The sequence below is a fragment of the Emiliania huxleyi genome, assembly GCF_000372725.1.
Source record: "Emiliania huxleyi CCMP1516 chromosome Unknown EMIHUscaffold_20, whole genome shotgun sequence".
Classification (NCBI taxonomy): domain Eukaryota; phylum Haptophyta; order Isochrysidales; family Noelaerhabdaceae; genus Emiliania; species Emiliania huxleyi.
In genome coordinates this window covers 524,295-542,440 of record NW_005200600.1, presented here as the reverse complement: position 1 = coordinate 542,440, position 18,146 = coordinate 524,295, and the positions used below count along the sequence as shown (strand labels likewise).

General features: G+C 68.7%; 5 protein-coding genes across 5 annotated transcripts in view; 2 read left to right on the top strand and 3 right to left on the bottom strand.

Annotated features, from left to right (window-relative positions):
* Positions 1 to 22: 22 nt before the first annotated feature.
* Positions 23 to 7,988, bottom strand: EMIHUDRAFT_463011 (hypothetical protein; the record flags this gene model as incomplete). Its single annotated transcript, XM_005781668.1, has 13 exons — positions 23 to 292; positions 416 to 511; positions 585 to 605; positions 718 to 993; positions 1,098 to 1,237; positions 1,369 to 1,461; positions 1,761 to 1,797; positions 2,112 to 2,148; positions 2,497 to 3,323; positions 3,924 to 6,167; positions 6,381 to 6,728; positions 6,834 to 7,015; positions 7,085 to 7,988. 13 exons carry the CDS (start codon positions 7,986 to 7,988, stop codon positions 23 to 25), a joined length of 5,475 nt encoding a protein of 1,824 aa, XP_005781725.1.
* Positions 7,989 to 8,382: 394 nt separating this feature from the next.
* EMIHUDRAFT_463010 (peptidase family M48) lies at positions 8,383 to 9,747 on the top strand (the record flags this gene model as incomplete). Its single annotated transcript, XM_005781667.1, has 3 exons — positions 8,383 to 9,158; positions 9,255 to 9,378; positions 9,436 to 9,747. 3 exons carry the CDS (start codon positions 8,383 to 8,385, stop codon positions 9,745 to 9,747), a joined length of 1,212 nt encoding a protein of 403 aa, XP_005781724.1.
* Positions 9,748 to 10,171: 424 nt separating this feature from the next.
* EMIHUDRAFT_64017 (hypothetical protein) lies at positions 10,172 to 10,846 on the top strand (the record flags this gene model as incomplete). The annotated part of the gene is made up of 1 exon (XM_005781666.1): positions 10,172 to 10,846. One exon carries the CDS (start codon positions 10,172 to 10,174, stop codon positions 10,844 to 10,846), a length of 675 nt encoding a protein of 224 aa, XP_005781723.1.
* A 3,382-nt stretch (positions 10,847 to 14,228) lies between these two features.
* Positions 14,229 to 15,487, bottom strand: EMIHUDRAFT_353253 (hypothetical protein). Its single transcript, XM_005781665.1, has one exon. The coding sequence runs from the start codon at positions 15,372 to 15,374 to the stop codon at positions 14,280 to 14,282; it is 1,095 nt and encodes a 364-aa protein (XP_005781722.1). The 5' UTR covers positions 15,375 to 15,487; the 3' UTR covers positions 14,229 to 14,279.
* A 1,509-nt stretch (positions 15,488 to 16,996) lies between these two features.
* The window catches only part of EMIHUDRAFT_449854 (hypothetical protein), a gene marked incomplete at its 5' end in the record, with an annotated part of 1,779 nt that continues 629 nt past the window's right edge, over positions 16,997 to 18,146 (bottom strand). The window contains 6 exons of the mRNA XM_005781664.1: positions 16,997 to 17,114; positions 17,201 to 17,275; positions 17,346 to 17,373; positions 17,555 to 17,729; positions 17,931 to 17,954; positions 18,038 to 18,113. Coding sequence (XP_005781721.1) covers positions 17,009 to 17,114; positions 17,201 to 17,275; positions 17,346 to 17,373; positions 17,555 to 17,729; positions 17,931 to 17,954; positions 18,038 to 18,113 — 484 coding nt within the window. The 3' untranslated portion in view covers positions 16,997 to 17,008. The remainder of the gene's footprint in view (positions 17,115 to 17,200; positions 17,276 to 17,345; positions 17,374 to 17,554; positions 17,730 to 17,930; positions 17,955 to 18,037; positions 18,114 to 18,146) is intronic.

Genomic DNA, 18,146 nt, shown 5'->3' with positions numbered 1-18,146 from the left:
AGCAAAATATAAAAGCCGTCACTCAACCATCATATCTCATCGTCGGGTGCGGCTGCATTTGGCCCGGCAACAGCGGGGGCTGACCCTGACCCGATGGCTGGCGCGGCGGCGGATAGGAGGACGGCGCTCCGGACGTCAGGCTGAAGGCGGATGCGACCCCGGTCGGACGTGCCGCGGAGGAGCAGGTGGGCACGGTGCCTGTAGCCAGGTTTTGCGGCGCGGCGTGAGGAGAGGGCCGTGGGGAGGCAGCGGGCGACAGAGCAGCGTGCTGGCCCTGCGCAGAGAAGCCCGCCTGCCAACAAGGCGCCACTTGTCAGCGGAGGAGGGGGGGGGGGGGGGGTTGCTGCCTCGCTTGCTGTCTGGTTGGTGGTGGTGGTGGTGGTGGTGGTGGTGGTGTGTGTGTGTGGGGTGGCACCTGACTGGACGGCGGGTAGGGAGAGGGCGGGCGCCAGCCCAGCGGCTGGGACGTCACGGCCTGCGGCGGCAAGCCGTACTGCTGCGGCGCCAAGCCCTGCGACACGGCGGCGAGAGTTGATGAGGCGTCGGGCGAGAGCGCCGAGGAGGAGGCTTGCTTGCCACCGCACCTGCTTGAGGGCCTGCGCCGCCTGTTGACAGCAAGAACTGTGAAGAGACGCAGCTTCACGGCCCGGCCTCGCCATCGCCGACCGTGTGGACCTGCACTTGGGCGCGCAGCTGAGCCCGCTGCTGCTCCCGCACCTGGCTGCGCCTCGCGAGCTCTGCTTCCGCTCGCTGCAGCTGCAGGGTTTGCGCGTGCTGCTGTGCGAGCTGCTGCGCCTGCTGCTGTGCCTGCTGCCGCTGCGCCCGCGCCTGCTGCGCCTGATGCTGCTGCCTGGCTTGGATTTGATCCAGCGTCATGCCGGGATGCGCCTGCTGCTGCTGCTGCTGCTGCTGCGCCTGCTGCTGCTGCTGCTGCTGCGCCTGCTGCGGCTGCGCCTGCTGCCACACCTGCCGCGCCGCTGCGTACGTGGCAGCCTGCAGTCGGGCGGAGGGGCGGTCTGGGGGCAATCGATCTCGGTCCATCTCGGTCCATCTCGGTCCATCTCGGGTCATATCGGGTCATCTGGGGGCGGGCGCACCATCTGCGAGGGCGCGTAGCCGGGCGCAGTGTTCACCGGCGGCGCCATGCAGCTGCCGCTCGAGCCAACCGCCTGCGCGTAGCCGCTGCCCGCCGCTGTGAAGCCGACGCTGTCGCCGTAGCCCGGAGGATAGCAGCCGCCTGGGCACGCAGCCACCCCGCTGTGAGGAGGCGCGGCGCGGGGGGCATGTCTCGCCGTCCAGCAGACATGTCTAGCAGACGGCCTGCACTGCCCCCGCCGCCAACCCGCGAGCAGCAGCCCGCCCTGGGACCGGCGCACGGCCCGGAGCCGCAGCCGGCGCCGAAGCTGCCGTAGCCGCCACGCCGTGCGCCGTGCGGGTCCGCGGCGGAAACATACTGCAAGCCTACCGCGTAGGGGCACGCCGCCGCTGAGGGTGCGAGCGTGCAGTCTCGTGCACCGCCTCGCTGCCGTCTCGAGGGATCATGGGTGCTGCGGCGCTCCGCCGAGAGCCGCTGAGCACCGCTTGAGTGCCGCCGCCGGTGGGGCACCGCTGAGTGCGGCGGAAGCCTCGCTGGCTACGCCTCGCTGGCTAGAAGACAAGGAGAGGTGGCGCGTGCTGCTGCTGCTCCGCGTCTGGGGGCAGGTGTAGGTGTAGGTGGGGTGGGGTGGGCAGGTGTTGTGTGGCATCTCGGGCTGCAGTACCCGACGGCTGGCCGTAGTGCAGCCGCTCCACGCTCGCCTGCGAGATGTGGGGAGATGTGGGGAGATGTGGGGAGATGTGGGGAGATGTGGGGAGAGATGGGGAGCAGCACGCTTGCCCTGCGGGAGCAGCGCCGGAGGGCGTGGCGGGGCAGGGAGGCGAGAGAGGCAGTGCGGCCGCCTCCCCGCCGAGTTGGACACCGAGTTGGACACCGAGTTGGACACAGAGGAGGCGGCCGCATCTCGGCCGAGAGTTGGCCGAGAGTTGGCCGAGAGGTGGCTCAGAGCTGCTGGCCGAGAGTTGGCGGGGGGAGTCGCGAGGACTAAGCTACGGCAGGGGGGCGGGTCGCCGACCTGCTGCTGCACCGGGTCGGCGGAGAGCTGGTCGAGCCTACCGGAGCCGCACGCCACCTCACGGCACACCGGCTGGCTGCGCCGTCACCCACGCGCCCTCTCCCCGCCGCTTGTATATAGGCGCCACGGCTCGCGGCGCCGCGTCCCCTCTCACCGCTGCTCGCTACTCCTCTCTCCCCGCACGCACCGGCCCTCGAGCGCGAGCCAATCTCGGCCAATCTCGGGTTATCTCGCGCAATCTCCCCGCACGCACCGGCCCTCGAGCGCGAGCCAATTTCGGCCAATCTCGGGTTATCTCGCGCAATCTCCCCGCACGCACCGGCCCTCGAGCGCGAGCCAATCTCGGCCAATCTCGGGTTATCTCGCGCAATCTCCCCGCACGCACCGGCCCTCGAGCGCGAGCCGGCGGGCTCGCAAGTCGGAGAGGCGCTGCTGCTGCTGCTGCTGCGAGGCGAGCTTCGCCGCCAAGCTGTTTGCGCTGCGCTGCACGACTGGTGCTGCTCCCATGCCAGCCGTGGCTCTCTCTGCCTCCGCCGCGGCGCAAGATTCGCCGCTGGTGGCGACCATTTGGGCGCATCCGTCGTCGCCGCCCCCGGTGGTGTGGACGCCGCCCAGACTGTCGGTGCTCTCCTGTGAGCTCGCCCGCGCGCACTGCGGCAGGCCCATGATGGACTGCAGCCGCTGCTGCGCCGTGTAGATTTGTGCGTGCGCGGGCGAGGCGCGGGTGAGCTCCGAGCGCTCACTCTCTTGCTGCGAGTGGCGCTCCGCCGCGAGCGCCTCGTCGGGCGACAGGCCGGAGATGTTGCGCAGCAGCGCGCGCACCCGAAAGTCGTCGCGCCCCTCGTCGCGTGCCATCTCGAGCGCGACCTGCTCGATGTCGCGCACCTGCGCCGTCATCCCCATCAGGTCGAGGCTGCCGAGGCGCGCCATCTCCTGCGCGTCATCCTTGCTGTCGAGGAGGCGCAGCCTCTCGGCCACGCCCAGCATTCGCTCCGGCACGAGCGACCCCCCTCTGCCCGCATCGCCACCGTCAGCAGCCTCAGCTGGCGCCCCCTGCTGCGCTTCCACCTCCTCGCGAGAGGGCGGTGGATCCTTGAAGGCGAAGCGGCCAGGCGACGGCGCGTCCTCCGGCGATCCCGGCGGCAGCGGCGTCGGCTCGAGCGCCTCGTCGCAGTCGAACAGGTCTGCCATGCCCGGCACTGACTCCCGGCCCTGTTCGGATTTGCGGCAAAAAGAATTTTAGAAGCGATGTTGCCCGGCCGGTTAGCCTCCCAAAATTTTTCTCATCCGGCACCGATTATTAAGAGGAAGACGCCCGAGGGTGGGTGACGGCTAGCGCAGCACCACACTTCTCTCCTAATCCCTCCGTTGTTGCATGTTTTGCTTTGTAAAATTCTTTCTTGCGGCACCGAACCTGCAAAACACTCTCTCTCTGCTCCCGACCTGCGAGGGTGGTGGCGCTTCGTCGGGAGGGCAGGGGCGGTGCGCTCTCGTGTGTGTGCTCTCCCTGCACCGTGACCTCATATACGAGTACAAGCGTCCCCCCCGGGTCCGCATGGAGGCGCCATGGTCGTTCCCCCGCGGCGGGTAGGGGTCGATCCATGGGTCGATCCTCCCCGCGGACTTCGCGACAAACAAATAAAACAAAAACACGGCCCTGCATATAACCCCATACCACTCCTCAACACGCCTGATCCCATACAGACCCACCGTCTCACGAGTGTCTCACGCTTTCCCCGCTTTCCTCAGACGCGCGGGACGGCGCTGCACGCCCGCCGACGGTGTCGGCGGCGTTGGCGGTGCGTCGAGCACGTCGCTGAAGGACGGGGGCGGTAGAGTGACGAGCGGCGGCTCATCGGGCCGCGGCGGCGTTGGCACGGCCGTCGCGCCTGAGGGCTTGGCCGCCGCCCTCGTCTTTGTCGCGAGCGGGGTTGCCCTGGTCGCCGCAGCCGCGGCAACAGCGGCAGCCGGGGAGGCTGCGGAAGCCGTGGGCGCGGCCTCCCTGTCAGGCTTCGCCGGCGCTGCACTCGTCGCCGCCGCGGCACGCGTCTTGCCCGCCGCCTTGCCCGCCGCCTTGCCTGCGGAGGCGGGCTTCCCCTTTGCCGCAGCCCCACCGTTGGCACCGCCGTTGTTACCGTTGGCCCCGCCGTTGGCCCCGCCGTTGGCCGCCGCCGCGTTCGCCTTGTCGGCGGGTGCCGCCACGCCGGGCCTCGCCGCGGGAGCGGACACGGGGGTGGACAGCGTGCTCGTTCCTGCCACTCCCTTTGACTTTGAGGGCGGCTTGCTCTGCTTCTTGTCCGGCTCCTGCGTCCCAGCCGCGTCGGTCGCGGCGCCGGAGCTGGTGCCTTGTGGCGGCTGCAGCGTCGGCTTGTCCTTGGAGCCGCCCTTGGAACCGCCGCCCTTGGAGCCGCCCTTGGCGCCACCCTTGCCGTCGCCCGCCGCAGCGCCTTTTGGCGGCGTCGCCTGCACCCTCGGCTCTACCGCCGCCGCAGCTGCGAGGGCGGTGCCGGTGCTCTCCGGCTGCCGCGGCCTGCCCTCGGCCGCTCCGCTGGTGTGCGACGGCGGCGGAGGAGTCGGCTTGCCCTTGGAGCCCTTCGGACCGCCCGCCGCTCCGGTGCTCTGCGGCGGCGCCGGTTTGCCTTTCGTCGCCTTCGCCGCCTCTTCCGTGGCAGCGCCGTTGCCGGAAGGCCGCCGCGGCTTCTCCTTCGGCGCCTTCGCAGCAACGTCACCCGCAGCGCTACCGCCCGCAGCAACTCCATCCGCAACAACACCACCCGGTGCGCCGGAGCGGCCGCCCGCACGCACCTCCTCGCCCTCCTCGTCTTCGAGGACGAGCGTCACGCCCGCGACGGCCGCGGCCAGCATCGCCGAGCCCTCGGCAGCGGAGCTGACGGTGCGTCCGTTCACAGAGACGAGCGCCTGCCCGACGGCGACGCCCACAGACGCAGCCACTGCCGCCGCGCTGCCCGACAACTGCGCGACGTACGGCGGCCTGCCAGCATGCCCCACCAGGCGCAAGCCGCCCGCGACGGCGGCGGCGTCGTCCTTGGACAGCCTGACCGTGACGAGCCGCAGCGGCTCGCCGGAGGTAGCGGGGTCGCCAGGCCGACCGCTCTCGAGTGGCTGCGCACTCCGAGAGGGGGTCGCCGCTCCCTGTTTGGCCGCGGCGGCGGGCGGAGGCGGCGGGCTATCGCTTGCGGTGGCGGTGGTGCCGCGCGAAGGTACGACTCGCAAGCGCACCTCGCCCTTCGCGGCGCGCAGCATCGCCGTCGCGCTCTCGTGCGAAGTGACGCTTGTGCCGTTGACAGAGAGGAGGGCGTCTCCGACTGCGAGGCCGCCCGACGCCGCGGCGACGCTCTGGGGCTGGAGGCTGACCACCTCTGTGGGCGAGCCGCCGCCGCCCTTGAGCGTGATGCCGAGCTTCGCGTCTCGGGTCGGCTTGTGAAGCACCACGACGCGGTCCGCGCGTGCCCGCTGCGCGCGGGTGCCGTCGCTCGCCACGCTGCGGCCCGCGGCGGCGACGGCCACCTCTCCGACGGCGCCGTCGACGCACTTCGAGGCCGACGCCTCCGCCGCCCTGGCTGCGCAGCGAGGCGCGCCCACGGCCTCCTGCGCCCCGTTCTCGCCCTCGCCCTGCGAGAGGGCCTCCTCCGGCGGGGAAGGGTCCCTAGCCAGCCCCGCGTCTCGCTGCCTCGACGGCGTGTCGGCGTCGCGGCCGGCGGCCGGCTCTGCGGAAGGGTGGGCGAGGGAGTGGTTGGCGTACGTGGCGTGTGCGGTCCGGATGGCGCCGAGCATCGTCGGCGAGGACACGGCATCGGCCTCCCTCCTGGCGGCGGCGTCGCTCTGCGGCGCAGCCGACTGCGCGACGGCCCGCTGGCGCATCGTTATGTCGGCGGCGAGCTCGGCGTCCCACGACTCCTCCCCGTACCCGAGCACAGAGGCTGCGCGCCGCTGGCCGACCGGGAGCGCACGCCAGCGCGTCGCGCACGCCCTCGCCCGCTCGCCGCAGTTCCACGACACCCTCTCCCACCCGAGCTCGAGCGCCGCGGCGCGCCCCTGAGCGGAAGGGGTCACGGAAGGCTCATGGAAGGCTCACAGGAGGGCGCAAGAGCGCACTGTCCGCCTCGCGGCTCGAGCGGGAGGGTGTCTGGCCGGAGGTGGGGCTATGGCGGGAGGTGGGAGGTGCAGCGGGGTGTGTGGGCGACAGGCGGGAGGTGCAGCGAGAGGTGTGGCGAGACACAGCAGCGGGAGGTGCGGGCCGCAGCGCACCTCGCCCCCGAGCTCGTCCCACAAGAGGTGCTGCCCCGCGGGAGGAAACGCCGGGTCCGAGCTGACGCACGCGCCAATCACGCCGGCGGCGGGCGCGGGGGTCGGCGCAGCGGCCGCCGCCCCCCGCGCCGCCGCGGCGGGAGCGCTCAAGGCCTCGCGGGCGATGTGCGGAGCTGTCGGGCGGCCGGCCAGCTGCGGCACGTGCGCCACGTCCGGCACGGGCATGCCGGAGTGTGCTGGCTTGGCTGGAGGCGCGCCCGCGGCCACCAGCACGTCCTTACCGCCCTCCGGGGCTGGGGCAGCGGGGAGCCGCCGGGCAGCCGCGGCAGACGCAGCCGTCTCGTCCGCCTATGGGAAGGCCGGCGGGAGGATCACGGATGGGGGGTGGAGGCGACGCTTTCAGCGGGCGGCGCTCGCCGGCGGCGCGTGCGGCGCGGGAGAGTACTTTCTGACCGGGCTGGGCTCGAGCCCGAGCGCGCGCAGGCTCTCGGTCATGTCTTGCGGCGTGCCGGGCGGAGGGCGCAGGCTTGGGTGCGCCGCCGGCGCGCGGGCGAGGGCGGGCGAGACTGCCGGCGACGGGATGGCCGCCAGCCCTGGGTGCATGGGAGTGAGGGGCGAGCCGCCTCCCGGTAGGCCTGTTCACAGCGACAGGCGTGAAGAGACGCCGTTCGCGGCGGGGCGTATGCAGCTCGTGGCGTTCGGACCGCCCGGCAGCGCGCCGCCGGCGGGTGAGGCGCCGACGGGTGAGGCTCCGCCGCTGCCGGCGCTGACCGAGTGCTGCGGAGAGGCGGAGAGGGCAGCAGCGCGGGCGAGGGTGGAGGGGTCGGCGCCGGAGAGTGCCCCCACGCGCGGGTGGTCCGGGCGCGCCGCCCCCAGGTCGACACGCGGCGGCGCGTCGGCGGAGGACGCCTCCGGCCTCTCGGCCGGTGGCGGCCGTGGCGGCAGGGCGTGGGGCCGAACCCCGTCGTCCTGCGGCAGCGGCGGCGGGTACAGCGGCTGGTTCCACTCCGCCATCGGCCTCCCGTACCCCGGCAGGCCGGCGTCGGCGAGGTGTCCCGCCTGCGCCTGCGAGTGCTGGTACCCACCCGGCGGCTCGAACCCGCGGCCGTGCGCCGCCATCGGCACATACGCGTGGTGCTGCATGCCAGGGTGCATCGCGGCGCCCATCTCCATGTGCTGCCAGCGCTGCATGCCTGGCATGTAGCCGAGGAACGGTGGCGCCATCGGAGGCACCATGCCCATCGGCGCCATGGCCCCGGGCGCAACCTGCCACATTCCCGCCGCCGCTGCGTCGCCCGCCACGGCCTCGGCGGCCTCCACAGCGCCATCGCAGCCGACGCCGTCGCCGCCGTCCCGCAGATCGTCCATCGATATGTCCTTGCCGGCCGCATCCTGCAGCCGCACACGCGACATACGTTGCTGAGGCGGGTGGACGACGGCGTGCATCATCGGCTGCGAGCCGCCGATGCACGAGCCGCCTGGCCCATACTGCGGGACTGCCTGCCCGTAGCGGCCGTCGGGCAGCACGTAGGCGCCGTCGAAGGCGGCGGGCAGGTAGAGCTCTCGGCGCGGGTCGAGGCGCGGGTCCATACCCCCTCTTCCAGCCATACTGGAAGCTGAAAACCAACAGGAACAACTTTACCGGGAAAAGAGAAAAAATCGTTTTGCGGGGGCCTAGCGCCGGGGAGGCGTTGTTGGAGGCTAGGACGCAAGCGTCCGTCGCCCTTTTCAAACTCGGGCCCCACTCCGCTACGCTCCGACCCGAATTTGGAGGGCCTAAAAGTTTAAGGTGTTGCTGCGCAAAAGGGGTCGGACCACACAGGGCGCAGCTCATGCTAACGAGAGCTAGAAGGGGAGCTAGAGAGAACGACTACCCTGTCCCGTTGTTGCGTACACCAACACCACAAAAGCTCTCTCTCTCCTGTCCACTCAGGGGGGGTCACAACTACCGAGTCCCGCACTAGCTGCCTGTTCTGGGAAAAAAATTCCCGCCGACCGGGCCATGGCCTGCGCGCACACGCTGCCGCTTCGCGCTTTGCTTCGCGGCGTCCGCCTCCGCGCCTGCCGCCGTTTGCTGAGCAGCACGAGCGGCGCCGCGTCGGCGGCGCGCAGCATCGTCCCCGAGGCGCCGTGGTACCTCCGACGTCCTGTTCGCGTGTTCCGCGTGGCGGTGCTTGGCTTCACGCTGTACCAGACCGGCAAGGCGGCCGGGCACACCGAGGCGCTGCAGGACCCGGACGGGATGGTCAAGACGCTCGTCAAGGCGATCCTCGAGTCGCAGCACGTCTCGAGCCGCGGCGCCAAGCCAGAGGCGCACGGCGCCGACTCGCCGCTGCAGGTGCACGTCAAGGCGGTCGGCGAGCGGGTGCTGGCGGCGACGCGCGCGTGGGTCGCGCACGAGACGGCGCGGCTCGAGGCGGAGCTCGAGGCGGCCAAGGCGCGCGGCGAGTACCTCGGAGACCTGCGCGACCACCTGCGCGACCTGCGCGCGGGCGCCGAGCGGATCGCGGGCGAGTGGACGTGGCTGGTGACCAACTCGGAGGGGATCAACGCGTTTGTGTCGCCGTACTGCCCGCGGCACGTCTTTGTGCACGAGGGGCTGCTGCACGCACTCACGCCGACCGAGGACGAGCTCGCCTTCTTGATAGCGCACGAGCTCTCGCACGTCGTCTTTGCGCACGGCGAGCGGCAGCTCGAGCACGCCACCCTCAGATGCGGAAGAGACACTCCGCAGCCAGCACCCCGTGAGGAGACACGCCGCGCAACGCCGCTCCACCCGTGTTCGTAGCTCTCTACCCTCCCCGCGAGACGCAAGAGAGCTGCCATGCACCGACCCCACCCTCGCAGCCTCAGCCGCGAGCCTGTGCACTCTAGGCACACCGCCATCGCCGCGACCGCGCAGCTGGTGGTGCTCTCGCTCATCGACCCGACGGGCGTGCTCGAGTTCGTCCTCACCGCCACCTTCGGGCAGTGGCTCGAGGCCGCCTACGGCCAAGGAGTACTAACCCCAACCCCGACCCCAACCCTCACCCTCACCCTCACCCTGACCCCACAGGCCGCCTACGTCAAGGAGTACTCGCGCGTCTCCGAGGCGCAGGCGGACGACTGCGGCATCGGCATCCTGCACGCGGGCTGCTTCGACATCCGCGCCGCGAGCTCGATGATGGCCAAGGTTGGCGAGGCGAGCGGCCACACGCGCGCCTCGTGGACCGACACGCACCCGCCCCCCCTCGAGCGGGTGGAGCACCTCCAGCGCCGCGCCGTCGCACTCGCCGAGGAGGGGACGCACCAGGACTGCCGCTCGGTGGTGCAGCTGCTGAAGCGGCTCTACCGAGCATCGACGAGGAGCAAGAGGGAGTTTGCGTAGCGTGCCGCTCTGCCCTCTCGGCCTCTGCCGGCCGTGCGTCTCTCCCGGGGTGCGGGGATCAACACTTCATTTTGTCTGTGAGCGCCTTCGTTCAGAGCAGATTTTTCTTCCTTCTCGTTCATGTTAATAGTACATAGATCACAAACGCTGGGAAAAGAGAGTCTCTCTCTCAAACGCTGTGTGTATTTGTGTGTTTGAGCTCTGTGTCCTGATTTGCCAACAACAGACCTAACACAAACGGATGGTCACTTGTGGCAGTCGAGTCGAACACACAATTCACAGAAAAGAACGCGGACTAGTGCGGATTGGTGCTAGTACTATCACCGGCACCGGAGCCGCCAAGAAAAGAACAAGGGAACTCAAGATGTAAAAACTTCTCCCGGCGCCCATCGGGACTGGGACGCTGCCGGCTTCCTCCAGCCCGATGGCCGACCCATACGCCTACAAGCGCGACACCAAGCTGCAAGCGCGGCTGAGCGCCGAGGTGGAACGGCTTGCCAAGCTGCCGGCAAACAGCGTGTGTGCGGACTGCGATGAGCGCCGGCGCATCCGCTTTGTCTCCGTCACGCTCGGCGTCTTTCTGTGCAATCGCTGCTACGGCCTGCACCGCGCGCTCGGCGCTCACGTGACGCGCGGCAAGTGTCTCGGCCTCGACGCGTGGAAGCCGGAGGAGGTGGAGCTGCTGCGCGCGGTGGGTAACGTCAAAGCGGCAGCGCTGTACGAGGCCAGGGTCCCGCCAGACCTGCCGCGGCCAACGGCGGCCTCTCCCGACCGCGAGGTCGCTGCGTGGATCCGTGACAAGTATGAGCGCCGGCGGTACTGCGCGGCGGCCGCGGCACCGCAGGCCGAAAAGGCTGCCACAGAGTATTGTGAGGCCCGCCCCGCCAGACAGGCTGCCCCTGCGACTCCTCCGACCGGAGAGATGGACCTCCTCTCGTTTGCGGATTTTGGCGGTGCGGCGGCCACCCACGCGGCGCCACAGGTCAGTGCGCCCGACATCGACCTCCTCTCATTTGCAGACTTTGGCAGCGCCAGCTCACAGACGAGCCAACAGACTAGCCACGGATGGAGTGACCCTGGCTGGCGCGCCTTTCCGTGACATTTTTCGTGATATTTGACATCTAATCACTCATTTCGCTCTCTCACGAAGTCTCAAATGCAATGGAAACACAGGTATCTGAGGCGTTTATATTAGCTGTGCAGAGCACCTTTTGATGCCCGCGTTGACCGTCCAACGGACTGGGATCCTCTCTGGAGGGCAGCCGAATGCGAAAGTGGAAAGAAGTGCCCGCCCAATGATCTCCGTCTGTTCTTGCTGGGTCCTCGTGCTATCTTTGCGCAGCTTGTACTGGCCAGCCGGGACAGTGCCAGTCTGCGCTGCACGCACGTCGGTCTCAGAGCGCCCCATAGCTTTCGCTAATGCAGACAACATCTCATTTATCGGACCTAGCTTGTTGATGCCGGAAGCGTACTTCACACCCTCTTGTACTTCGTCGTTCACCGAAGCAATGCTCCACCCTACAACCTCCCCTCGATTGTTCAGAGCTGGTCCTCCGCTGTGGCCCGCCAGCATGAGAGCGTCAGTGGTAAGGAAGCCTCCGTTGCCACTTGGCCTCTGATGATCGTTCCTTTGGTGCTTGTCTGATCCTTGCTCTTCTTTTCAAGCATGGACCTGCCATATCCAAGCAGCACCACGTCTGACCCAACCTTGACCTCGGCCGAATCGCCCACCGGGAGGGCACGAGCTTGTGTCCAAGCCTCAACCGTCTCTACGGTGTCCGACTTAATCCTGAGGACCGCGTAGTCGCTCGGCCCCCCGACGAATCAAGACATCCTTCCACCACCTCTGCACGCACCAGCAAGCTCAAGTCCGCAGGGCTGCCAAATCCAATCATAACTTCGCCTCCGCCGGCTTTATTGACGACGTGAGCACAGGTCGCGAAGAGCATCTGCTCCTTGTCGACGATGAAACCGCTTCCGATGATCTTGCTTCTCGAATTCAGGCGTGCAGCAATCGCCACAACGCCTCGCTGCCACGCGGTCAAAGCATCGCTGCCGTATCCAGACACCTCGGAGAGCCCCAACGGAGCAAGTGCAACCACCTTACGAAATCCGTCGTCAGAAGTACCCCCAGTCGCGCAAGACGGGTATGTAGACCTTGCAACGCGGCTGCCACAGCCGACGAGTCAGGGCTGCGCTTGCCGCGTTTGCGACCCCAGATGCACCAGATGGCGGCACACCCGAGAGACGTGAGAGCAACGCCATTGGCTGTAGCTACGATCGGAATGACATAAGAGGGCGACGGTTTTGGTGGTGCTGATGGTGGTGGCGGCAGCGGTGGCGGCGGCGGCGGCAGCGGCGGTGGTGGCGGTGGTTGCGGTGGTGGCGGAGGCGGCGGCGGCAGCGGCGGCGGCGGTGGCGGTGGCGGCGGTGGCGGCGACGGTGGTGGCGGTAGTGGCGGTGGTGGTGGTGGCGGTGGCGGTGGCGGTGGAGACGGCAGTGGTGGTGGCGACGGCGGACAGCCGCCGCAAGTGAGCGTGCACACGTCCATGATGGCGACGGTGGGCCCACCAGCGACAGAACCCTGAGTGAGGACGGAACCACAATAGCCGTTGTCGCTGCAGCTGGCTTCGTTCCCGTTGCTGAACATGATTCCGGTGCTCTCTGCGTCAACGCAGGTGTACGGCGGCGAGGGCGCAGGCGAAGGCGGGGGTGGGGGCGATGGTGGAGCGGGCAGCATTGGGGGCATCGGTGGTAGAGGCGGATTCGAAGGAGGGGGCCACGGGCTAGCCAGGGGCGCAAACGATATGTCGTCCAGCGCCATGTCCGAATACTCGCCAGAGACCAGTCCGTCGAAGCGAAGCCTAGTTGTCGTGTCGGGGATAAGGACAACCGCGTTGCGCCACTCGACTCCCTGGTCGCCGCTCCTGCTCCACAGCGGCGACCACTCGCTGCCGTCGTACGCCATGAGCGAGAGAGACCCCATCTCGGCGCCAAACATGTGATAGAAGAAGGAGAGAGAGGCCTGGCCAGTGAGCGAGAACGCGGCACTCCTGAGCGAGTGCCTTGTCTGGTGGTTGGATGTCGCTCTGCGGGTAGATGAAGAAACCGTTGACGCTTGTGTGGTCCCCATGTGGCCCCGTCAGTTGGCACTGCTTGTGCTGCCAATACGGCGAGCACGGCGTGTTGCCTGTCTGACGTAACCACCGGCCGCTGGCTATTTGATCGTCGCAGACATTCGGCCACTCACAGTTGAACGAATCTGGGGAATACTGCGCGGAAGACTCCCAGTTGCACCACCAGGACCAGTCATTCGAGACTGCAGGATGCCCAAAGTCGCAACCGAGCTGCACCTCTCCAGGGCTCAGCGGTGGCGCTGGCGGCGGCGCTGGCGGCGCTGGCGGCGGCGGCGGCGGCCGTGGCCCGCAGTCGGAGCAGTCCGTTGGCCCGCCGTCATCGCACACGCCATCCTCAAGCCACGCGCACCTTCCTCGTCGTCTACGCAGGTCATTGGGGGCGGTGGCGAGCGAGGGGGTGGCGGATGCCCGTCGACTACGCCAGCCCAGTCACAGCGACCTTGAGCGCAATTAGCTCAGGATGCATTGGTCAATGGGTGAACAGCCGGGTGGCGGTGAGGGTGCGCTCTCCACGCACGGATCGCCGAAGCAGAAGCTGCACCAGCATTCGAGCTCCGGGCCGCAGTCCTCAGCTCGGGAGGTGCAGAGTCTGACCGTTCACTGATTGTGCGCCTGCTAGGAGTAGGAGGGTCGCACGCCCGTCTAAGAGCCGCATCCTGCAGCGCGGCAGTGTCGCTGGAGGCGGATCGTCGACGAGCAAGCATCGACGAGCAAGCAAGTTGCGACCGTCCGTGACCCCATGTGGAGCGATAGCAACGCGGCTGCGCCCGAGGGCGAGACACGAGTCTGTCTGGCCCATCGTGTTGGCTCGGGCTGCCCAAACGAGGGGGTTTACAAGCCCAAGACGTATGGCCCGTCTGCCTACCAGCGTTTGTGCCAACACTGCCAAGTGAGCTTTCTCGCCGACCGCGCACAAGTTCGTGTCTGCCCAGAGGAGTACTTCACAGCCATGAATATCAAAGGCGCAACCCAATCAAGCGGCTTTCGCAACTCGCCGGCATTGCCCCGCTCGCCGCCGGGTGCATTCCAGTTTTGCCTCTGCAATCACGTGCCCCTGTCTCCGTTGCAGGCGTAGCTCCGCAGTCCGCTCTCCTCGCGCAGCGTATTTTGGCCCCTCCAGTTTATCGAGCTCTCCTCGTGTAAAAGCAAAAGGACCCACTTAATGGTGTTCGCTTGCGGCCCTTGTGCGAGAGGGAGTGACGGCAGACGGGTAATCGTGGCCGTGTCTCGCCGTCGGCGTCGCGTGTCAGTGCCCGGCGCACCCACACGCGCCGCCGGCGCGCGGCTCTCCGCGTGGAGAAGTCCGTCGTCCCGGAGCAGAGCTAGGCCCCCGAGCAAGCTCAAGCGAATTTTTGTTTTTATTAGCATATAGCAATCCACACAAATCGTCGAGCCTTAAACCAGTCGCACCGTCCGCGCAATCCGCACGCGCGCGCCGCAGTCCTCCACCAGAAAGACGCGCCCCGCGTCGCCGGCTCGCGACCCTCCGGCCAAGCCACAGGCCCAGCTCCCGGCGCCGTCCTCCTCCTGCCCGCCCTCGCCTCCCTCGCACGCCTCGCGGCCGACACCCTCCTCGAGCAGCCGCTGGTGCGGCCGGAAGCCGGACCGCACCCGCCCGCCGTCCGGCGCGAGCAGGTGCCACACTCCGCTCGCCCGCTCGCTCACGAGCAGCCTGCCCGCCGCGGTGACGGCGACGCCAGACGGCTCCGTGAGGCGGACGGCGCCGCTCTGCGCCGCGCCTCTGCTCGACAGCCACTCGAGGAACTCGGGCTCGGAGAGGCCGGGAGGCGGGGCGTCGCTCCGGCCTCCGATCGAGCGCACGAAGCCGCCCTCCGAGCCGAGGAGGACCAGCCGGTGGTTGTCCGTGTCTGCGACGACCAGCCGCTCCTCCTCTGCGCCGCCGCCGCCGAGCAGGGCGAGCCCGCTCGGCGAGTTGAGCTCGCCCTCGCCGCCACCGCAGCGGCCGTGCGAGAAGAGCTCGACCGACAGGGCGGCGTCGTAGCACACGACGCGGTGGTTCCCCTTGTCGGACACGAACACCCGCCCGTCGCGAGGCGAGACGGCGAGCCCGGCCGGGTAGCAGAGGCCTCTCGCGCCCTCGACCGGGCGGGTGCTGCAGATGGGCGACAGGTCCGGGAGGGAGAGGCGGTGGAGAGCGTGGCCCGTCGCGTCGGCCAGGTACACGCTATCGCAGCTAGGCGAGAGGGCGAGCGCAGCGGGAGCTTCGAACATTGCGGGCGACGAGGCGAGGCGCGTCCCGTCGGAGCCGATGAGAAGGACGCGGCCGCTCGAGGTGTCGCTGACGCAGAAGCGGCCGCCGGGCAGCGGAGCCACCGAGCCAGAGTTGCCGAGGAAGCCTCCGAGGTGTCGCGGTTGCTCGAGAACGACGACAAGCTCCGCGTGCGGGTTGGGCGCGCGGTGCACTCGCGGGCTCTGCCACGCAGCAATCGCGGTCGCCGCAGCGAATGCCAGGCTGCCAAAGTGCGACATGAGGGCCGGTGGCGGCGGCTTTGTCCGGCGGGCGGGCCGGCAGGATCGAACAGCACCGACCGAGCGAGTCGGCACCTGTTGTGCAGGGTTCGGACTTCAGTAGCGGCGAGCAGCTTGCGAGCGATTGACAGCGTTTTGTTGATTGAGCCCAGCCGCTTCGCCAATTGGGCGGCCTCGAGTTCGAGGCGCATGACCCTTTTACGTCGCTCCTGCAGCATGTAGCGCGCGCTCTTCATGTGCTCGTACGTCGGCTGAATCACTGCGAGGTCGCATGTGCTGAGATCGAGCTCCGACTGTGCCCAGGCCGCGACCTCTTGCCCAAGCTTGGATTTCAGGTCGAACTCGTCCACCAGGAGGGTGCTCCAAGCGCGGGACACGCGGCTAGCCAGGCCGGCGTGTGCGGTCTGCTGCATCAGGGACGCGACCGCGCACGGTGTGCCGTGGGCGTCGATGAACAGGGGCTTCCGGATTGCGGCTGTGGACACGCCTTTGACGGCCCCGAGCATGACAGTCCCTTGCGCTGGTTCGATGTCGTGCTGAGGGAACTCGCCCTTCTCGATGTAAGCCTTGAGAATGGACGCCGCGCGAGCCTTCCCCCTCGCCTTCAGCACGTTTTGAAGAGCGAACTGAAGGTGGCACACGACCCTTGCTTCGTTTGGCGCTTTGTCATAATCGGAGGTTTTGGAAAGCGCCCAGCTCATGTCACCGATGCGGGGGTTGATCGTGTGCGACTGTTGGCGCGTAGCGTTCGTGGGGAGATTGTGGCAGTCGGACGACGCCTCAAGCCATTCCACGTCGAGCTTCACGTCGTCCGAGCCGAGGTCGTTGCCGGCGAGGCCGAAGACGGTCTTGCAGATGGCCAGGCAGAGGAACAGCGACTTCGACATGGGAGGCGTCTCGCCTGACAGTGTCGGGCTCGCTTTCACCGCGTCTCTCCGGGATGGCTCGCTATCACGCATGATAAAAATTACAGCATATTGCGCGGTCTTTCTCGGGCGCACGGCGGCCGCGCTCCGTACCGTCGTGCCGAGCATTATGTAAATAAATAGATGTACAGATGGCCGACGTACGAACATAAAACGCCCCGCCCGCCCCGCCCCGCGCACGCACGCAGGGCATGCCCTGGAGTTCTGTTTCCCACGGCGTGCATCTGAGGCTGCCGGCAGTAAAAACCCATTTTTTTTCACGGCGTGCGCATCAGGACCAGCCGCTGCAGGCCCGTACGAATGTGCACATTTGCTCTGACGCGGCCGATCTCGGGACGTATTGGTATTCGCACTCCTCTGGACTTCCTCTGCTCCCCCGTGCGGTCTCGTGTCTGGTGTGTGGGTGTGTTCTGTGTATCTCCCCGCACCCCGGGCGACTCTGCCTGACAGTTTAAGTGTTCTCCTACCGAAATATCTGATAGTGTTAGTGACACTGGCGAACACTGGCGTGACGCGGCGACGCCCCCCCCGTGGACAAGGACATGCACAACCTCGGCTCGCGCCGCCCGAGCTCCCGCTCGCCCGCACCCGCCGGCGCCCCGGCATTTGCGCGAGACGCGCCGCATCGCGGGCACACCCGCCCGTACTTTTGGCTCAGGGCACGCACCAGAAGAGGCGGGCGGGGGGGGGAGGGGGGGGGGGGGCAAATCATCGGCTCCTGCTCCTCGACCGTGAACGGAAGTCTCGGTGCCGGTAGTCGCGTCCCCTGTCGCGGTCGCGGTCGCCGCGGTCGCCGCGGCTGCGGCTCCGCCAACTACGAAGGGGACAACAACCTCGTCTTAGACTCGGCCTGGCGCCGGCTCAGGGCCTGGCGCCGGATGGCCGCCAATGGAGGCGCGCCTGCGGTCGCGCCACTCGCGCCCGCCCCACCTGCGCCGCTCGTAGCTCTCTCGGGATCGCGACGAAGAGCGCCGCCTACTCGAGGGACGCGGGCGATGTCTTGTTTGCAAGCCAGTCCGGCCGCCACTCGCCCCCCCCTCCGCGCCGCCGGTCTCGGTCTCGGGCTCGGTGTCCTGTTCACAGACGCCGAGGTGTGAAGAGGCGCCGTTCACACTCGGTCTCGGCCCCGCCGGTCGTCATGCCCTGTGGCGCTGAGGTGCGCCGAGGTGCGCCGAGGTGCGCCGAAGTGCGCCGAGGTGCGCCGAGGCTGTGGCACATCCCGGCGAATCTCGGCTAAGTGAGCGACGGGCGGACCTTCGCTGTACCGGCCCCGGTCGCGGTCGCGGTAACTGTCCCACTCGGACCGTCCGCGGCTGCCGTCGCGGCCGGGTCGGCGGGGGGCGGACTCGCCGCTGCCGCGCCGCTCTCGCTCCGCCGCCGGACTGCGCCGTGGGGGCAGCCCGGCCTGCTCCTGCCCCTCCTGCCCCTCCTGCTGCCCGGCAGAGGTGTGCAGCGGTAGCGCCGCCGCGCCCGCGCCCGCCTCCGCGCCGCTGCCGCTGCCGCTGCCGGCCGCCGCTGCCGCCGCCTCCCCGGCAGCGAAGCCTGGCGCCGTTTGCTGCGACGCGGCGGCGGGGAGGGCAGCAGGCAGCGGCGAGGCGGAAGCGGTGGGCGCCGCCGGCATCTGCAGCACCGTCGCGGGCGAGTCTGCGCCGCCCTACTCGCCCCACCGAAAGCGGGCCTTACGAGGGGGTGTGTCTGGGGGGCGAGGGCAGGGGGCGAACGCGGCGCGCTACGAACCGCGACGGGCGGGGACTGGTGCGGCATGTCCGGTGATGACTCGGTCGAGGAGACCCAAGCGTTGTGCTCCTCCTCTCTGCCGTCGGGCACATACCTGTTGTTGCAGCGA